The sequence below is a fragment of the Ambystoma mexicanum genome, chromosome 9 (assembly GCF_040938575.1).
Source record: "Ambystoma mexicanum isolate Mex_15411 chromosome 9, UKY_AmexF1_1, whole genome shotgun sequence".
Taxonomy (NCBI): domain Eukaryota; kingdom Metazoa; phylum Chordata; class Amphibia; order Caudata; family Ambystomatidae; genus Ambystoma; species Ambystoma mexicanum.
In genome coordinates, this window is record NC_090931.1 from 664,668,096 (window position 1) to 664,683,555 (window position 15,460).

Here is a 15,460-nt window from a genome sequence, read left to right on the forward strand (position 1 = left end):
GGCATGGCATTTCTATAGTCACATAACGGGCAAGGCCAATATGGTGTGCGTTCTTACATGGGGAGGATTGGGGCACTGGAGCAGTCAGCAAGTAAAGGTTTTCTTACTGTGGCATTACGTGTTTTATTAGTGTTAGGGGCAAAGTCAACATAAGTGTTCTTACATGGTGGGTGGATTTGTGCAGCCAAACAATGAAATGGTTCCTCGCTGTAGCATTGCATGTTTTGCTGGTGTTGAGGGCAAAGTTAACATGAAGAGTATTCTTAAATGGTGGTGCAGGTGTTGCGCAAGCATTTGTGCAGCAGCAATCACATGTTTTTTTCCAGTGGCAGGATATTTTTACTTGCATTGAGGGCAAAGCCAACAAGCAAATGCTCGTAAATGGGGATACTGGCAGAGCCAGATGGAACATGTTTTCTTAGGGTATCATTACTGTGCATAGTATTACTGGCCACGGAGAGTTGGCTGGTACATTTAGTTTCAAACAATTATGAAAGTAGTTAGATTACTCAACAGTTCAAACCCGGAAACCAAATCAGTTTTATTATAAACAATTTCTAAAAACAACATAATTAATCTTAAAGTTCATAGAATAATACACATAAAAATTATAAAAAATAGTCTGACATTCTATTCATTTTAATGGAGCTCAATATGACTGAGAGTAGGATCAGTAGATCAAGAGACGAGAGGAACTCTAGTTCGCTTCAAAGATGGCAATGTATATCTTTTATATTCAGATTCTAGTACATTCCATTATACTAGATAAGGCTCAATATGTTTCTGTTCGCTATTCAATTTTGGGACATTCTTCAGGAGAAATTGATGGTCACTTGACTCTGGCGAAGATCAGATAATGTTTTCCCTTCTTTAAGCTAACTCACCTTTGATTCGTGTGAACTGTTGATAGAAAAAACACACAATAGTGTGCGCTATAATTGCTCTATTTGCTATTGACAGTCTGACTGTTGAACTAATTTCAGATATAGATTTACCTGATACAGTACGTGGATGCGGTCGTTGAGAAAGAATCAAAATTATTAGGAAGCTTCTTTGGATGGCTTTAGACTTTCCACACCAATGCTAGTATCTATAAAGATACATATTGATCTGTTTTAGACCGTTTGTTCACTTATCTCAGACCCTTCTCATTTCACCCTCTTTCCCGTGGTATTATGCTTTTCTCTTACCTGTATCGGATTACATAACAGGAAATCTGTGTATTGATAGTTGTGAATTCTCATATGTAGGTAGGTATCTAAGTTGAAACGTCTCTTCCGACTTTATTTAGAAGGCATGAGACTGAATGCTCTCATTATGTTCCCACAGCTCTCTAGGGGACAATAAATAATAGATAAGTAAGTTTCTGAGGTACTCTATGCTCCTTGTTTAAGGAACGTATTCTATTTTGGTGGCTGTAGGTTCTAACCGATTATGACCAAAACTAACCGCCATTTTCAAAGTGTCTGCAAAACGCCTAGATCGCCCTGGATTTGGAATCCGTTCACACAATGACAAGTGTAGACACTGTATCGCTTGTGACTTAATAAGCCAGCTACAGTGATTATAACCTGGAGCTACATTTGGTTGTCAGGACTCATGAATCAGGCAGAGCCCTTTGTTCCTACACCAGGTGAAAGATTTATGGTTTGATTAAAGCACAAACATATATCTTTCACCCAGTGTAGTGTGTGAGGTGCCCCTGCAGCAGCATGATCCAATATGCACATTGCACATGCGTGGTGGTAGAGGCCAGCCTGGAGAGTGGCGTGGCCTGTGCTTTGTTGTCGAGCTTGGGTTGAGGGGCCTCAGCATGACTTGCGGGGGGGCACCCACATTTTGTTACTGCACTGGGTGCTACCGGGTCGTCCACACCAATGCAGCTCTGTGGGTCCCTGCTACGTCACTGGTTTAGACTAAACACCAGAGGTATATTTGGGTTGTTGTTGCCCCTGCGATGTACAAAACAGTAAGTGAAAATCATGAATGCCCCATCGTACGAATTGTCAGATAAACTCCCTTTCTCCCACTCATTTATCAAAACATTTTCGTCATTGTGCAAATTCGACCATTTATGGGGTTTGATACATCAAGTAATAATTAAAATCAACAATTAAGAGTAACTAAACCATTTCCTAGCCCAGTGAAAGGCATTTCAGTACAGTACGACAATTACATGAACCTGTCTTGCACTACTTGTGTTGAATTTTTACTATGGAAGAATTGGTGCAATGAAAAGTGTATTCTGTTGTCTGCTCTGAACAGTGTTGGAGAGCCATTAGCACATTTTCATTTAATTCACGTTGCAAAGAAGCTCAGTGACCGTACACGGATGACTTTGTGTGTGTTGGCAATTGGATGTATGTGATTTCTTCGAATATATTTCTCCTAATGGAGATTTCACTGAATCCATTTCACTAAAAAACAAACTCTTCTCTTTACTTTTTCTACCTTTTTTTAATGTGGGGGGATCTCCAAAGCCCCCCTCATCCCTCTGTACCCAAACTTATACCCTTACCCCACACCCCACCTATTATGCATTACACATATACCATTTCCCCTACTATTTTCGGTGAAATATATTTGGTGAAATCTCATTAGGGTAAATGGTATTCAAAGAAATCTACGGTAAAGTTGGCAATTACCTTAGATGTAGAAATGGCTAGCTAGCTAGTGCTGTCAGATCTGTTGAGCTACTAAGTCTAGTTCTTAGAGGAAAACAGAGTACTTATTGTATAACCTCTTAAAAATATCACAAATAAGATATTTACTTGCTGCACCCAAATTCCTTTTTTCTATTTGCATTCCTTTTTGATAGCATGAGTTGGTTTTTCATGCGTTTCACCGAAAGCTTCCTCAATGAGTCGCTTGTGCTAGAAAGTACATTTTAGAGATCTGCACTGATCACGTTGCAATATGAAAATTGGCACTTGGCACATGTTGTGTGTGGTCTGTGTAACGTTATATCTTGTTTTGTGTTTAAGGAGGGTGGATCTGCTGACCATTCTGACGGAAGTGAACAAGGAACTAGCATCTAAAGTGCTTGTGGGGAAAAAGCAGATGCCAGAGTTCAGGACAACCCTGCGGAAGAAGCTGATCTTCCCTGTCCCACTGCCAGACAGGAACACACTGGAAGCTGGAGAAAGCATGGATGTGAGCACCTAGGGATATGTTTATTGTGCACAACCTCAGGTGCTAGTTTGGATCACTGCAAAGAAAAAGGACCTTCGTTGTCTTTGCTAAAACGTGGGCTACAGAAGGATGTACAGAGGACATGTTGGCATTGTTGTAAGCTTGTTCTTAAGGCTTTACTTGATAGCCAGAGCCCCAGCCCCCATTCCCATCCTTTCTTACCCACTCCTTGAACATACTGACTTTCCATTAACCACTCGTTCTTCCTTCTGTGTCAGACATGTATTGTTGTCACTTCTTTTCCTCATAACAAAGATCACCTTCCTTCTTTCACTCTCAACCATGCCCCCTCCTAGCCCTTCCTTCCCCTAACTGTGGCAAATTATATTTTCTCCAGACCCTTGCCCCTTCTGCTTCTTCACTTCAGGCAGAACACCTTCCACTCTCCCTCTTGCTCTAATCATTGGGCATTCTTTCATCTTCCTCTAAGATATAACTTCCTTCAGGGTCCCTACAGTCTCTTAATTCCAAATATCAAATTGCAATGAGACCTCGTTTGTTTTCATGTTAGAAAAAGTAGAAAAATAAAATGGCAATTTGTACCTAAAATAAAAACACTGCCTCGCTTTGAGTGCTGTTCCAAAGGATATTCCCCGCCTCTTCCCTCCAAGCTGTATTTTCCACCCTCCCCCTTGCAAGTATTATTCCACCACCCAACCCCCGAGACTCCCCAGCCCCCCAGCCTTTAACTTCCGTTTGGCTCGCTATTATCAACCCTACTTTCTGTTTTTTTATCTTTTCGTGGTTCCTTCAGGTTGGCGTTATTATGATGACGTGGTAGCTCAGCGAGTTAAACACCCACCTCACACATCAACGTGCAGCCATGAAACCACAGCAAGGATGACTCGGTTATTCATCCTTATGAGCTTGATCAATGGAGTACCGTTAAATTGGGTAATAACAGGTGATATCACTGCACTTAATTTTCAAAGTGCATAGAAACAGGGCAAATCTAGCCTAAAACACGTATTTAAAGCCTTTAATGATTTCTTATGGGAATTCAAGACGAGCAAACTCACTAAACCCAAACAACAAACAAACCCCTTAAGGGGTTTCAAGAGAGTACGTATTGTGTATAACAGTGTTTAGATAAACACTTGTGTATAGGTGCGTTATAAATGCCATATCATATCATAAGTATTAAAGGGTTGAATGTTGTGACACTGCATTAGAATGAATAAACCGGCTCAATTGCATAAAAAGTATATTGCAATTAACATCAACGTTCAATGACCTTACAATGGTACACAAGTAGAGTGCCTTACTGTATCCTTATTTAAAATAAATTGGGGTACCGTATGCCATCTAAACATGTGCTGGATCACGGGCTGGTCTTAAAAAATATTTTGTTTCTCTTGCAGCTCGATGCCAGCCATATGCATCCATCCATACTCGCCCAATCTGTCCCAGACTTTTCTTCCGCCACCTGTGGCGAGGTGGAGTAAGGACTTTTACTAGGAGGTATCATATTTGGGGTTATAAAGTTTTATTAACAGAAAAAGATAAAGCTATCTCTCCCTATGTCTATAGGGGTTTCCCTGCCCCAACCTAGGGAAAACCTGGGTGTACGTCAGGATGTCAGTCAAAAGCAAAATAGGTACCGTCCTCTGTCACAAATCCACTACTCTGTCCCTGCTACTAAGCAACATAAACAATGCTCAATCAAGTGCGTCACACCGCACCAGGAGATTGACTCCCTTCTGCTGGTGATGATATCAACTTTTGTGTAGTTTCCACAGCTGTCTCTTGCTTTAAGTTCTGATTTACCAATGCCTTAAGACCAGGAGAATGACTCCCTTCTTCTGGTCAACCTGTAAGAATTTTTCAAACAGACTCTTGACAATTCCTTCCATAACGTTTGCAAAGTCTTTTTAATTCTTCCCACAAACCTCTGAATGTCCATGTCGCATTTCTACTCCTGATGAACTCTTGCTTTATATTCTGTTCTGAGTCACCACTATACTGAGATTACTCCTGAGACACTGTTGCTTGTTTTGACTTTTTGCCACAACTGTGACTAAGGAGATTACTCCTGAGACACTCCTGTTTGTTCTGACTTTGTTTGTCACCACTCTGATGAAGGAAATTACATCTGATACCCTCCTGCTGGATTGTTTGTGTCACCACTGTGAGGAAGGAAATTACTCCTGAGACACTCCTGCTTGGCATGACTTTCTTTGTCACCACTGTGACTAAGGAGATTACTCCTAATGTACTCTAGCTTGTTATGGATTTCTCTGTTACCTCTGTTACCTCTGTGACAAAGGATATTACATTGGGGGCATTGTTGCTGCTTAGCTTTTGTCACCACTGTGAAGGTGATCACTCCTGAAACACCCTGCTTTAACACTGCTTGAGTACTGCCCCGGGCACCACCCGGTCTTCCTGCCATTCCCATTGCCTTCTTCTGATCAGGGGTTCAGCTGTGGTTCTTCCCGGGGTCGCAAGCACCCAGTTCTGTGTGTGGACTTATGCGTGGCTCCGCTGTAGTTTTCTGCTGGCGGTCTCTAAACGTGCCACCTTTCTGCGGTCACGCAACCACCACAACTCTTATGGTCTTGGTTTGAGTCGGTTTCCTGTCAGCTCCCTGGATCCTTCGATGACATCTTGCATTCCGCGTCTTCCTTTCTGAGGGACAGCTTCAGCGTGCCTCAAAGACTGCCGGTTTGAATCTCCCAGGTGTGGCTGGCATTCTGCTGCTCTCCAGGACAGGGTTTGAAATTGAGGGGAGCTGAGAGCTATTTAGCTCCTGCTTGAAGCATAGAAGAGTCTGGTTAAATTTAAATCAATAGCTACCAGGGGCTACTTTTGGCTTGCCAGTCCTTAATGTCAAACAAACGCACCTATTTGAATTTAATTATATGCTTTTGGGACAATCCATAAATACATTTTAGACACATCTAAACAAGAATTTAAACATAAGGAGTCATACATAATGTCAGAAGTTATAAGTTTGCATCTTGTATGAAAGTTAGATTTGCTGAATTCTATGTATTAGCTCCTTGTTCCCCAATTGAGGCTCCTGGTCCCTGTTTAATGCTGGATACCCAAGAGCTGCCTTTAGCTCCTGCTTATTAAGTCTTAATTTAGATCTCTGCAGGATCTCGTTAACTTAGTCCGTCTTTGCTTTCCTTTTTACATGGTTGACTTCACCCTTGCGCAACGTCAACTCAAGGTTGCAATGTTTTGGTGGTAATGTTCATGTCTCTCAAAGGTCATTTGTCACAGTATTTAGTGAAGTCTGCATATTGTTAATCCATATGTTTGTTCCACCGTTTCTCGTCCCAGTATTTTCCACACTTGTGAAAGTCGTGGTCTTGGCATAACACATGGTATTTCTGTCAATTGGGGAAGAGGAAGGAGACAACCAGAGTAAGGGGTTTTGGGATAGGATGTCAGGGGAGGCTTTTCCCCAGGTGAACGTCCTTGTCCCCAGGCAGGGAGTCCCTCCCTATGAGGTCCTCCTTCATATTACCACCCTTAGGGGGACTATTGGGTAGGTGTCTCACCTCCCAAACATCATAGGGAAAGGTACCCCTCTGGGGAGAAGTGATGGACATTAGTGAATCGTCACACACCCCACAAATCCCTGTTCCCTGCTTATCTATTGAGTCTCCTTGTTTAATATCTTTCCCTCCACCTTCACTCCTTCACCAATTTCTGAAGAATCTGCAATACCTTTAATTGCCACCTTCAGTCTTACAGATAAGTGGTGTATCGGCCGCTTTTACTGCCTAAACATAGGCATACACTCCCATAAAATAGGAAGTAAAAATTCTCACAACAAAAATGGGAAACAAACACATATAAGCATGTCCCCCTGCTTTCATCAACACAGCCTCGTGGATATGTTTGGACTAATAGCACAAGTAGTACCAAAGGAAGAACCTCTATTATTAATACTGCCGGATATGAAGACATGGACATGTACCTTTTTAATTTGCACAAATAACTTGGTACAAAGAATTATTTCTTACAAAACATTTCTGTTTTACAGTTAAACACATTTTTACTTGCTTTTTAAATACTCCACCTTGGGAATGGGACTTCCTTTTGTACTCCCTAAACAAACATTTTACTCCCAACTCAAAATAATAGGGTGTCGAATACTCCCGCCTCAAAATCTTATGTGGAGCACTGGCCACCTCAATTTTGTATACTCTCCTTCTGTTATGCATAGCCAGCGGTGAGAAGCTTTCTACCCAGCTAGCCCCTTAGACTCGAGAAAGGCTATTTCTATGTGCAGCATATGTGAGAACCCTCCTTACCAATGACACTCCGAAAATGGGGAAGAATGTGCAAACCAAGTGTTTCTGATTGAGGCACGCAACCTATGCATTGCTGGAGAACTGCTGAGCATGTTCGTTTTATTTTTGTTGCTGAATAGACGTAGGATAATAAATTCAAAACATTTAAACACGAAATCATGAACATTTGCAGAGCATTGTATACCTATTTAAGTGCAAATATTTTGTAATTCACGTAATCAGATAATGGCTGATGCATTCTGATAATTGTCTATCGCTGTTTTGTGATGTGAGATCTGCTACGCTATGTACAAAGGGTAATTTTTATTTTATATTCAATGGTTAAACAGTGTTAAATATACAAAATAAAGAATGGGGAACTGGGGTGAACTAGCCACAAACGGGCCAAGGACTAAGCCGGTGGGGTGCGCTTGGTGTTACCACAAAGTTATCGAGGACTCAAGAGAAGATTTCGGAGTAGGAATATTTTACTCCCTGTCCGTTGAAATTGGGAGTCAAACGTTGTTTTGAAGAGTAAAGGTAATTGCCGTTCCCAATGGGGGTATTTTTAGACAAGTAAAAACATGTTTGAACTCCGAGGGGGAATTTTTGTAATCCATACCTCTTGCATCAATTCATGCAAATTAAGAAATGCATTTTTACTTTTGAGTTCATCTTGGGCTCAGGCAGTAATATTATTAGAGCACTGCTCTGCTTGTGCCACTGATCAACATCCCATGCCTCTGATGCTGTGCTGGTGGAAGCCGGGGGCAGGCTCTTATTTTTTCATTGTTTTCTAGGTTTTGTTGGAAGAATTTGTATTCTTGTTTGATTTTTTTAAAATATATTTGCAGTATTTACCTGTGTTTAAGGGAGTACAAGTGGCTGATATTCCACTTATTTGTTGGGCTGAAGTTCTGGTCAGATGCATTCCAGATCTATAGATAAATATGTGAAAATGTTGCAATATTTCTGGGTGGGTGGGGGAGGACTGTAAAACCTGCTGGGTAACCTTTAAGTCTGCAGAAATGATGGTGGAAAAGCCCAATTAAAATGTCTCATTCTATTGCTAAAAATGATCAAACCAGCTACATCAAACAGCCCTAACTATATATTTTTTTTCAGCGTATCTGAAATTCGATCGACGCTAGCAGGTTTGCTAACCTACGTTTTATATCTATCTCTCCAGCCTCACCGCTCTGGCTCCAGACATTCTGCCTTCATTTATGATTCTGCTGCTTTTTTTCTCTGCCTGAAAGTGCAGGGAGGGAGATAGTTCCATAGGCACAGAAAGTAAATCTGCAGGCATGTCAAAAGTATTAACTTTCTGAAATATGCGCAGGAAAATGTGAATCGCAGGCCTTGAATGATTCTAGTCACAATGAAGTTTGTATATGTGAAATCAACTGTATAAGTCTGCATAAAATCCATTTCAATGACACTTCATGAAGGATTGCTATTAATGGCTAGTGTTTGGCATCCATCTGACTTGACATGCCCAGGAAGGGTAACATCCCAGATCGAATCAGTGCACTTCCGGGTCACCATGAAAGGATTAGAAGAACATGTTCTACATGATTGTCTTGCTGAATGTCTTGTGAAACATCTACTCAGCGATATGTAGGCATTAATCTGAACATTATTACATGGTTCATTTTACATGCCCAAACCTAATCATAACGTCATGGTAGCATCATACAGCCACATGTGTCGCACTTGTCTTGTTTCAGCTTGGATCACTTAATAATGAGCATTCATTTTCTTTTTCGATTTTGCAAATAAAGTTATATTGGACTTTTTTACTACAATTGTGGCAAATATGATTCTGGTTCCTTTAGTTCCAGAATGTTGTTTGGGCAAAGCTGTTACAGCATTCACTTAATAATGTAAGTCCCAGTAAATTTGGGATTTCTCTTTTTTTTTTTTTTAATTGTGTTTTAGTTTAAAAAAAACTTTTCACAATATTCCTTCACATAACAAGACAGTACAAAATAAACAAATCAGATTATACATCCTTAAAAATGTACATAAATGATAGAGTACATAAAATGTCATATTAACTGTCAATTACATTTAAAATACAAAAACAGATTTCCCAAAACGGTCAATTAAGTCATTACTGTATTCTACAATTCATAAATATTTCATACTGGAATTAATTAATATGCCCTAAGAGGAGTACACACATATATCTTATTTTGCACTGTGTCCAGTAGTGTCTGGATACTCTGCCACAACTTATATACAGATATATGTTAACTGTCTGATGTCAACTGACATTTTCTGCAGAATTCAATCCCTCCAATAGCTCCCAAACAGTGCGTGTGGGCCCCCAAGTATTTCTCCTACAAATTTCCCACACCCAGGCAACCTGTCAGCACATGGCGGATGGACTCCAAGATATGCTTTTGGTTACAGAGTCTACATCCCGTCTCGTCTCTTCCCTTTCCCATAATCTCCATTACTGGTAGTTGATTGAACCTCAAAAGCATGAGGAACCTCCTATTGCCAGGCTCGGGCACTTGTCAAGGTAGCTCTGGGGTATTAAATGAGTGCGTATTTGCGGTACTTTTTCAATCTAGATAGATGTACAAAGTTATTTCCCCAGTCCCATGAGTGCACTTTTTCAGTGAATTCCTTAACCCATATACAGGTTGTTCCCAATCCGATATCCACCAACCCGTGCAAATAGATCCTTTACATATTGGTCATAGGTCCCAGGTGCATCCTTATCAATGCTGGAAAATGTGGTACCAACAATAGTCAAAAGTGGACATTTTGGTTCTTTTGTGACTTTAATGTATAAAATCCCCATCGGATTTCTACAAGTGCACCCATGCATGTTAGTCCCAGTTCCACATCAATGGCCTGAACGGAGACACACTGAGCCAGGTCCGGAGTGGCTCCCTCCAAGTTATTGAGCCAGTCCAAGTTCCACTGTCCCAAAGCATCCACCCCATAAATTACTGCTAGTACCAGTGCGGTTTGATGTAGCTTGTTTCATCATTGTGAATGAATCTGCCTGGAACCAAAACCACATGTCAAGAAAAAACTAGGCGGCTCCTCTTTCTCCCACATAGCCGCAAAAACCTGGAACAACCTCTCAAAAGAAATAAGAAACGCCAAAGACCACCTAGAATTCAGAAAACTTCTAAAAACCTGGCTCTTCGACACCTCGGAACCAAATTGAAACTAAAACAAACAGGAAATTCAAAGAACAGATTGACAGAATATATGATGGCACAGACAACACCCAGAACCGACTAAGGAAACTCCTACAAGAACAAGCGAGACAACGCAAGGTGGAATAGAACACAAGCGGCACCTCGATGAGGACAGAAATTAGCATACATGCCTAGCACTGCCAACAACCTTACCTGCTCAGAAAGGACGTAGGGTACGGCCGTAGCTTGCAAGTAAATCAATCCAAAAAACTAGGTTACAGCAAAGACAAACTGGGATAAAAGGGCTGACCGACTACAAAGATGGAAACACGAAAGTAGCTAACTTAGCACAATGACAGAGAGATGAGACAGCCACATCGCACTGAAACTTAAATCACTGAAAGAAAACAACCTTCGCTAAATCATGAAGGAGACGCAATAGAAATATGCATCTCTCCTAACAACAATAACTAACCAACCCAATAAAACCACTAAAAACCTCACCATTCCTCACACACCTCTCACACTCTAACCAAACACAACCACACCTCATAAAGCCGCAGCAACCCGCACGCACTTCACCACACCGCAACAACAACCACACCACACAGACCCCAAACAACAGCACATGACGGACTCATAACCGAATAACACACCAATATGCTCTGCGAACGGTGTTAACCGAACCGAAGCTGCCAACAGTACTTCACAGCTCCCTTGCTCTTCTCCAAACTTTGTCCTACTAACACGCCTAACCTACCCCCCTTTGTTTCAGATCTGCCAGGGGACCACTGCGGTGGTGATAGCGCGCAGTACAAATATCCTTTAACATTAACATAACATTGTTACCATGACAATATGAGCTGCAAGCCTCCCGGATGCAGGGGCTGTGCTCTGTGACTAACTTGTCCCTTGAACCTGTTCTCTGCTCTCCGGCAGCAACAAGCAAAAGCTTCCACTAGGGAGCTTGCACGAATACTACAGCGAGAGGAGAGTTAAAATAAACTCATGAAACTGGTTATGTTTAGAAAATGGATGCCTCATTTTAAAAAGTATTTTCCATAGAAACTTCTTTTTAAAAGGATGCCAATATATCTTTTTTATTAGGGCTAATATTTTTAAATAATACAATTTCTGAGAGAACTGTACCTTTAATCTTCCCTTTTGTTCTTTATGGTCAAATTGTGCTGAGGTGCTGTTCCAAGATCATTGGCAGAGTAGGTGGTTAGTACCATCAAGGTTTGGTAGACTTTCTCAGTGGCACAGACCCTCACATGTTTTTATTTAAGCATTAGAATTCCCTGTTGGAGAACCAGAGTAACTTACAGAGATATGAGATAGCCTCGCCCTGTATTAGTGACTTGAGTTGGTGCTCCTTTTATTTTGTAGTGCTCAGAATTTATAGTTTTGTTTACTGTGCTAACCGACTGATTGACGCACAAAAGGTCATGAGATGGCCCTGAGCAATCATGCATAGCAGCAAAGATGATGTACAATATATTTAAGTAATTGGGAGGGGTTGTTGCTTGCCAATCAGACGTTGACTGAGGGCACTGTAAAACTCCCAGCCAAAATCATGAGGGACATGTTTCTGATTGTATGTGGCCAATGGGATGTCAAATACTGTCTGGTTGGAATGCAAGCAGAATGAGGACCATGTGCAGTAGTCTATTCATTCGCTCGTAGAACAGAATTGAATGAGTGTGTGCTCCTGTACAATATCTTTCTATTTGGACCTTATATAGAAGATAATCCTAAATCTACACGCTCGGGCAAATACTGACACTGAGGGTGAGACATCTAGAACAGGAGTGTCCAACTCAATCGGACCGGAATCTGGATTGGATTCAAAGCACTTCTCTGGGGCCACACCATTGAATGCCTGAAAATGAAAAGCATAATGATACACTATGGTGGCGGATGGATATTTAAAGGGGTTAGAACAAGCAATTGGTTCAATGGACATGAGCCAGCCTGCAACCACTCAGGGTGGGGGCCCAAGGAGATTTTCCTACCAAGAAATGTATACAAAATAATAGGTCAAATTGGTGCATTGTACAGCAAAAGATATTTCAGCAGCGATTTTATAAAAAGCCATAGATGTAAAACATGTCTCCTGTGAAACATTGGATGCCAGATAACCAAGACTCCACAGGAACATTTCACTGCTGTAAATCAAGGATGTGTCGATCAGAAAACTGTGTCTCGCATAAAAACAATGAATGTACAGTGGGTAAATCTCTGTGTGCCGTACCAATAAAGCAACATACAGTAGCCACTAGCACACTGGGGAAAATGTCATTCGAAATGGTGCCATCCTAGTTTGGATGATCTGGATTAGAGTAGGTATTTAATGTAAAGGTGATTTTTCTTATAAGTAGTCTATTTATTTGGTTAGATTTTCATTCCCCACTGCATTGTTTACCTTGCTTTAATATCCCATCCTTTAATGCTGTTTTGCTATTCGTCCGTTGCTGCTCCCAAACAGTCTGCAGAGAGATAATCACTCCACTTCCGGTGACATCTCCCTCGCGCTTTGAAAACTGAAGCCACTGCAGCAGAGCAGCCCTGTCTTTTGCTCTCCCACTCAAAGAACAACTTGTCCTGCAATGTGCACTGTCCACGTGGTGGGCCAAATGAAGGGGCAGTATGCTGATGGGTCTGCAGGCCTTAGGTTTGATAGCCCTGAACTAGAGGATGAAGCTATGTTTGCTTGGTGGGGTCCTGGATGGTGCAATGTTCTGCAACATGCACCAGCTTCCGGAAACCAAGAAATTAACAATGGTGTTGGCTGTTTTCAAGTAAGTCTGGCACTAGGGGAGAGTATGTGAATTCCAACATCCACTTTGTTGTCACAATGGCCCACAGCCTAGTAATTCTGGGGATTTCTATTGGTTTCTAACTGTCCTTCTACTAGGGTATTTGCCCTTCAGTGTTCCCACCCATGAGTTTGGGGGATCTTCCAGGAGACATAACACGGTAATTGAAAGTGACAGACACAGTGTACTCCTAACAGTTTCAGTGTACATGTTGGCTTTTTCTTTTTTTATGTAGAACACATTCTGTTCCGCTTTTCTGTATGCAAGCCATGCAAAGTAATGTAAGCCCCTGTTCCCTTTAGATAAAAACGTATGTAAGGGGAAGCTCTCGCTGAGGGGCTTTGCAGCTCTAACCAGGTGTCCGGAAGGGGCACTTGGTACCCAAGTACTTGCATGAAAGGGTTTGGGCAGCCAGGGGAAGTTGCACTTGGACTTATGCAAGGTCCATATAGGTGTAGATAACAAATGCCTGCCTAATCCTTCCCGGGCTACATGATGTCACATGTTGCAGCAGTGCCATTTACAGGACAAAATACCAGAGCCCACTTAAGCCAGCTGATCAACGAACAAGAGAAAGGAAGAGTTAAACCCTCTGCATGCCTGGCTGCAACCCAAGGAGCTGTCCACTTCAAAAAATCCCAAGTGCATCCTGAGATTGGACCCACCTTCATACCATAACATACATTTATTGAGTTGTGGCAAGGATATATTGGGTTATAAAAGACTAATTTGTATATACTAACCATTAAGAAAAAACAATTGATCGATGAGGAGACTCAAAGAAATGTCCACTGTGCCTCATGGAGCACCAGAGGCTTTAAACATTTATTTATCGGTGGAAGCAATTTCTTGGGCAAGTATGACATCGTATGTATACAAGAATCTTGGCTGAGGAAAACTCCAGTATATGAGGGACATGAAGTTTACATAAATCCGCCACGAAAGGGAGACCATATGCGGGCCTCTTGACCCTAAAAAAAATAGTCACTTACAGGTTTTGGAGCTCCATACGCCAAACCCTTTTGTGCAAATCTTGACAATTTAATTTAAATCAGAGACAAAAGATGGTCCAACAAAGATGCTATTGATTAACACCTATTGGAGTGAAAACATGCCCAATGTTGAGAGCTATATACATCATGGAAACCATTGATAAGTCAATCATGGAGGATAAAGATAAACTTATCCTACTCAGTGGTGATCTTAACATCAAACTATTGAATAAAGATGGAAAGAAAAAAGTGGTTGAACAACTTGTTGGTAAAGAAAAAAGATGGATGGAGGAAATGAGAGCTTGTGATATGAAGATGCTAAACAGCCAGACGAGAGGCGATCTGATGGGGACTAATACATGGTCCTGTGGAAACACTGGAGCTTGTTTGGACTATTGTTTTGTAAGAATTAATACCCTGGAATGGGTAAACTCCCTTATAATAAAGATGCAATCAAATAGCGACCACAGTCTTTTGGAAATTGAATTATCCTGGAAAACTGGAAAAGTTCCAATGAGGAAAGGGGAGGAGGAAATGGAAGTGTCATGGGGAAGAAATCGACTAATGATTAAAAAACAGTAGATACCAATGCTGATGGAGAAATATAATAATGCTGTAGGAACCGGCCAAAATGTGGTGGAATATAGATGGTTGTTTGAGGTTAAGTACGATCCCAATAGAGCTAAAATAATTAAAAGGAAACATGCATATGATGAATCCTTAGTTAATAAAAGGAAACAATACAGAGCTGATCTGGCACAAATAAAAGAGAAAAATGCATTGGAGAAAGAGGAACAGCTGAGGAAAAGTCAGCAAACCTATAAAAACTGGCTATACTTTACAAGACACCAGAGAGTGCAGGGAGATGCAGAAAAAGTGTTAGCCGCAGTGACAACGAACAATGCAAGAAGCATGTGGGACATAATAAATAACAGGGACCTCTGTCATTCTGCCATAGGTGTAAACCAAGTTTCAGAGGAAAATTGGGTTAACCATTACACAACCCTATATGAGGAAAAAAATGAAAAAATTAAAACAGAAACTGA

At 41.2% G+C, this 15,460-nt stretch overlaps 1 protein-coding gene across 4 annotated transcripts in view; it reads left to right on the top strand.

The window, feature by feature from the left end:
* The window catches only part of LOC138488473 (caspase-8-like), a 596,184-nt gene extending 586,937 nt beyond the window's left edge, over positions 1–9,247 (top strand). For all 4 annotated transcript variants that reach the window (XM_069615457.1, XM_069615459.1, XM_069615458.1 and 1 more), the window contains one exon: positions 2,985–9,247. In XM_069615457.1, coding sequence (XP_069471558.1) covers positions 2,985–3,165 — 181 coding nt within the window. In that variant the 3' untranslated portion in view covers positions 3,166–9,247. The remainder of the gene's footprint in view (positions 1–2,984) is intronic.
* The last annotated feature ends 6,213 nt before the right edge of the window (positions 9,248–15,460 follow it).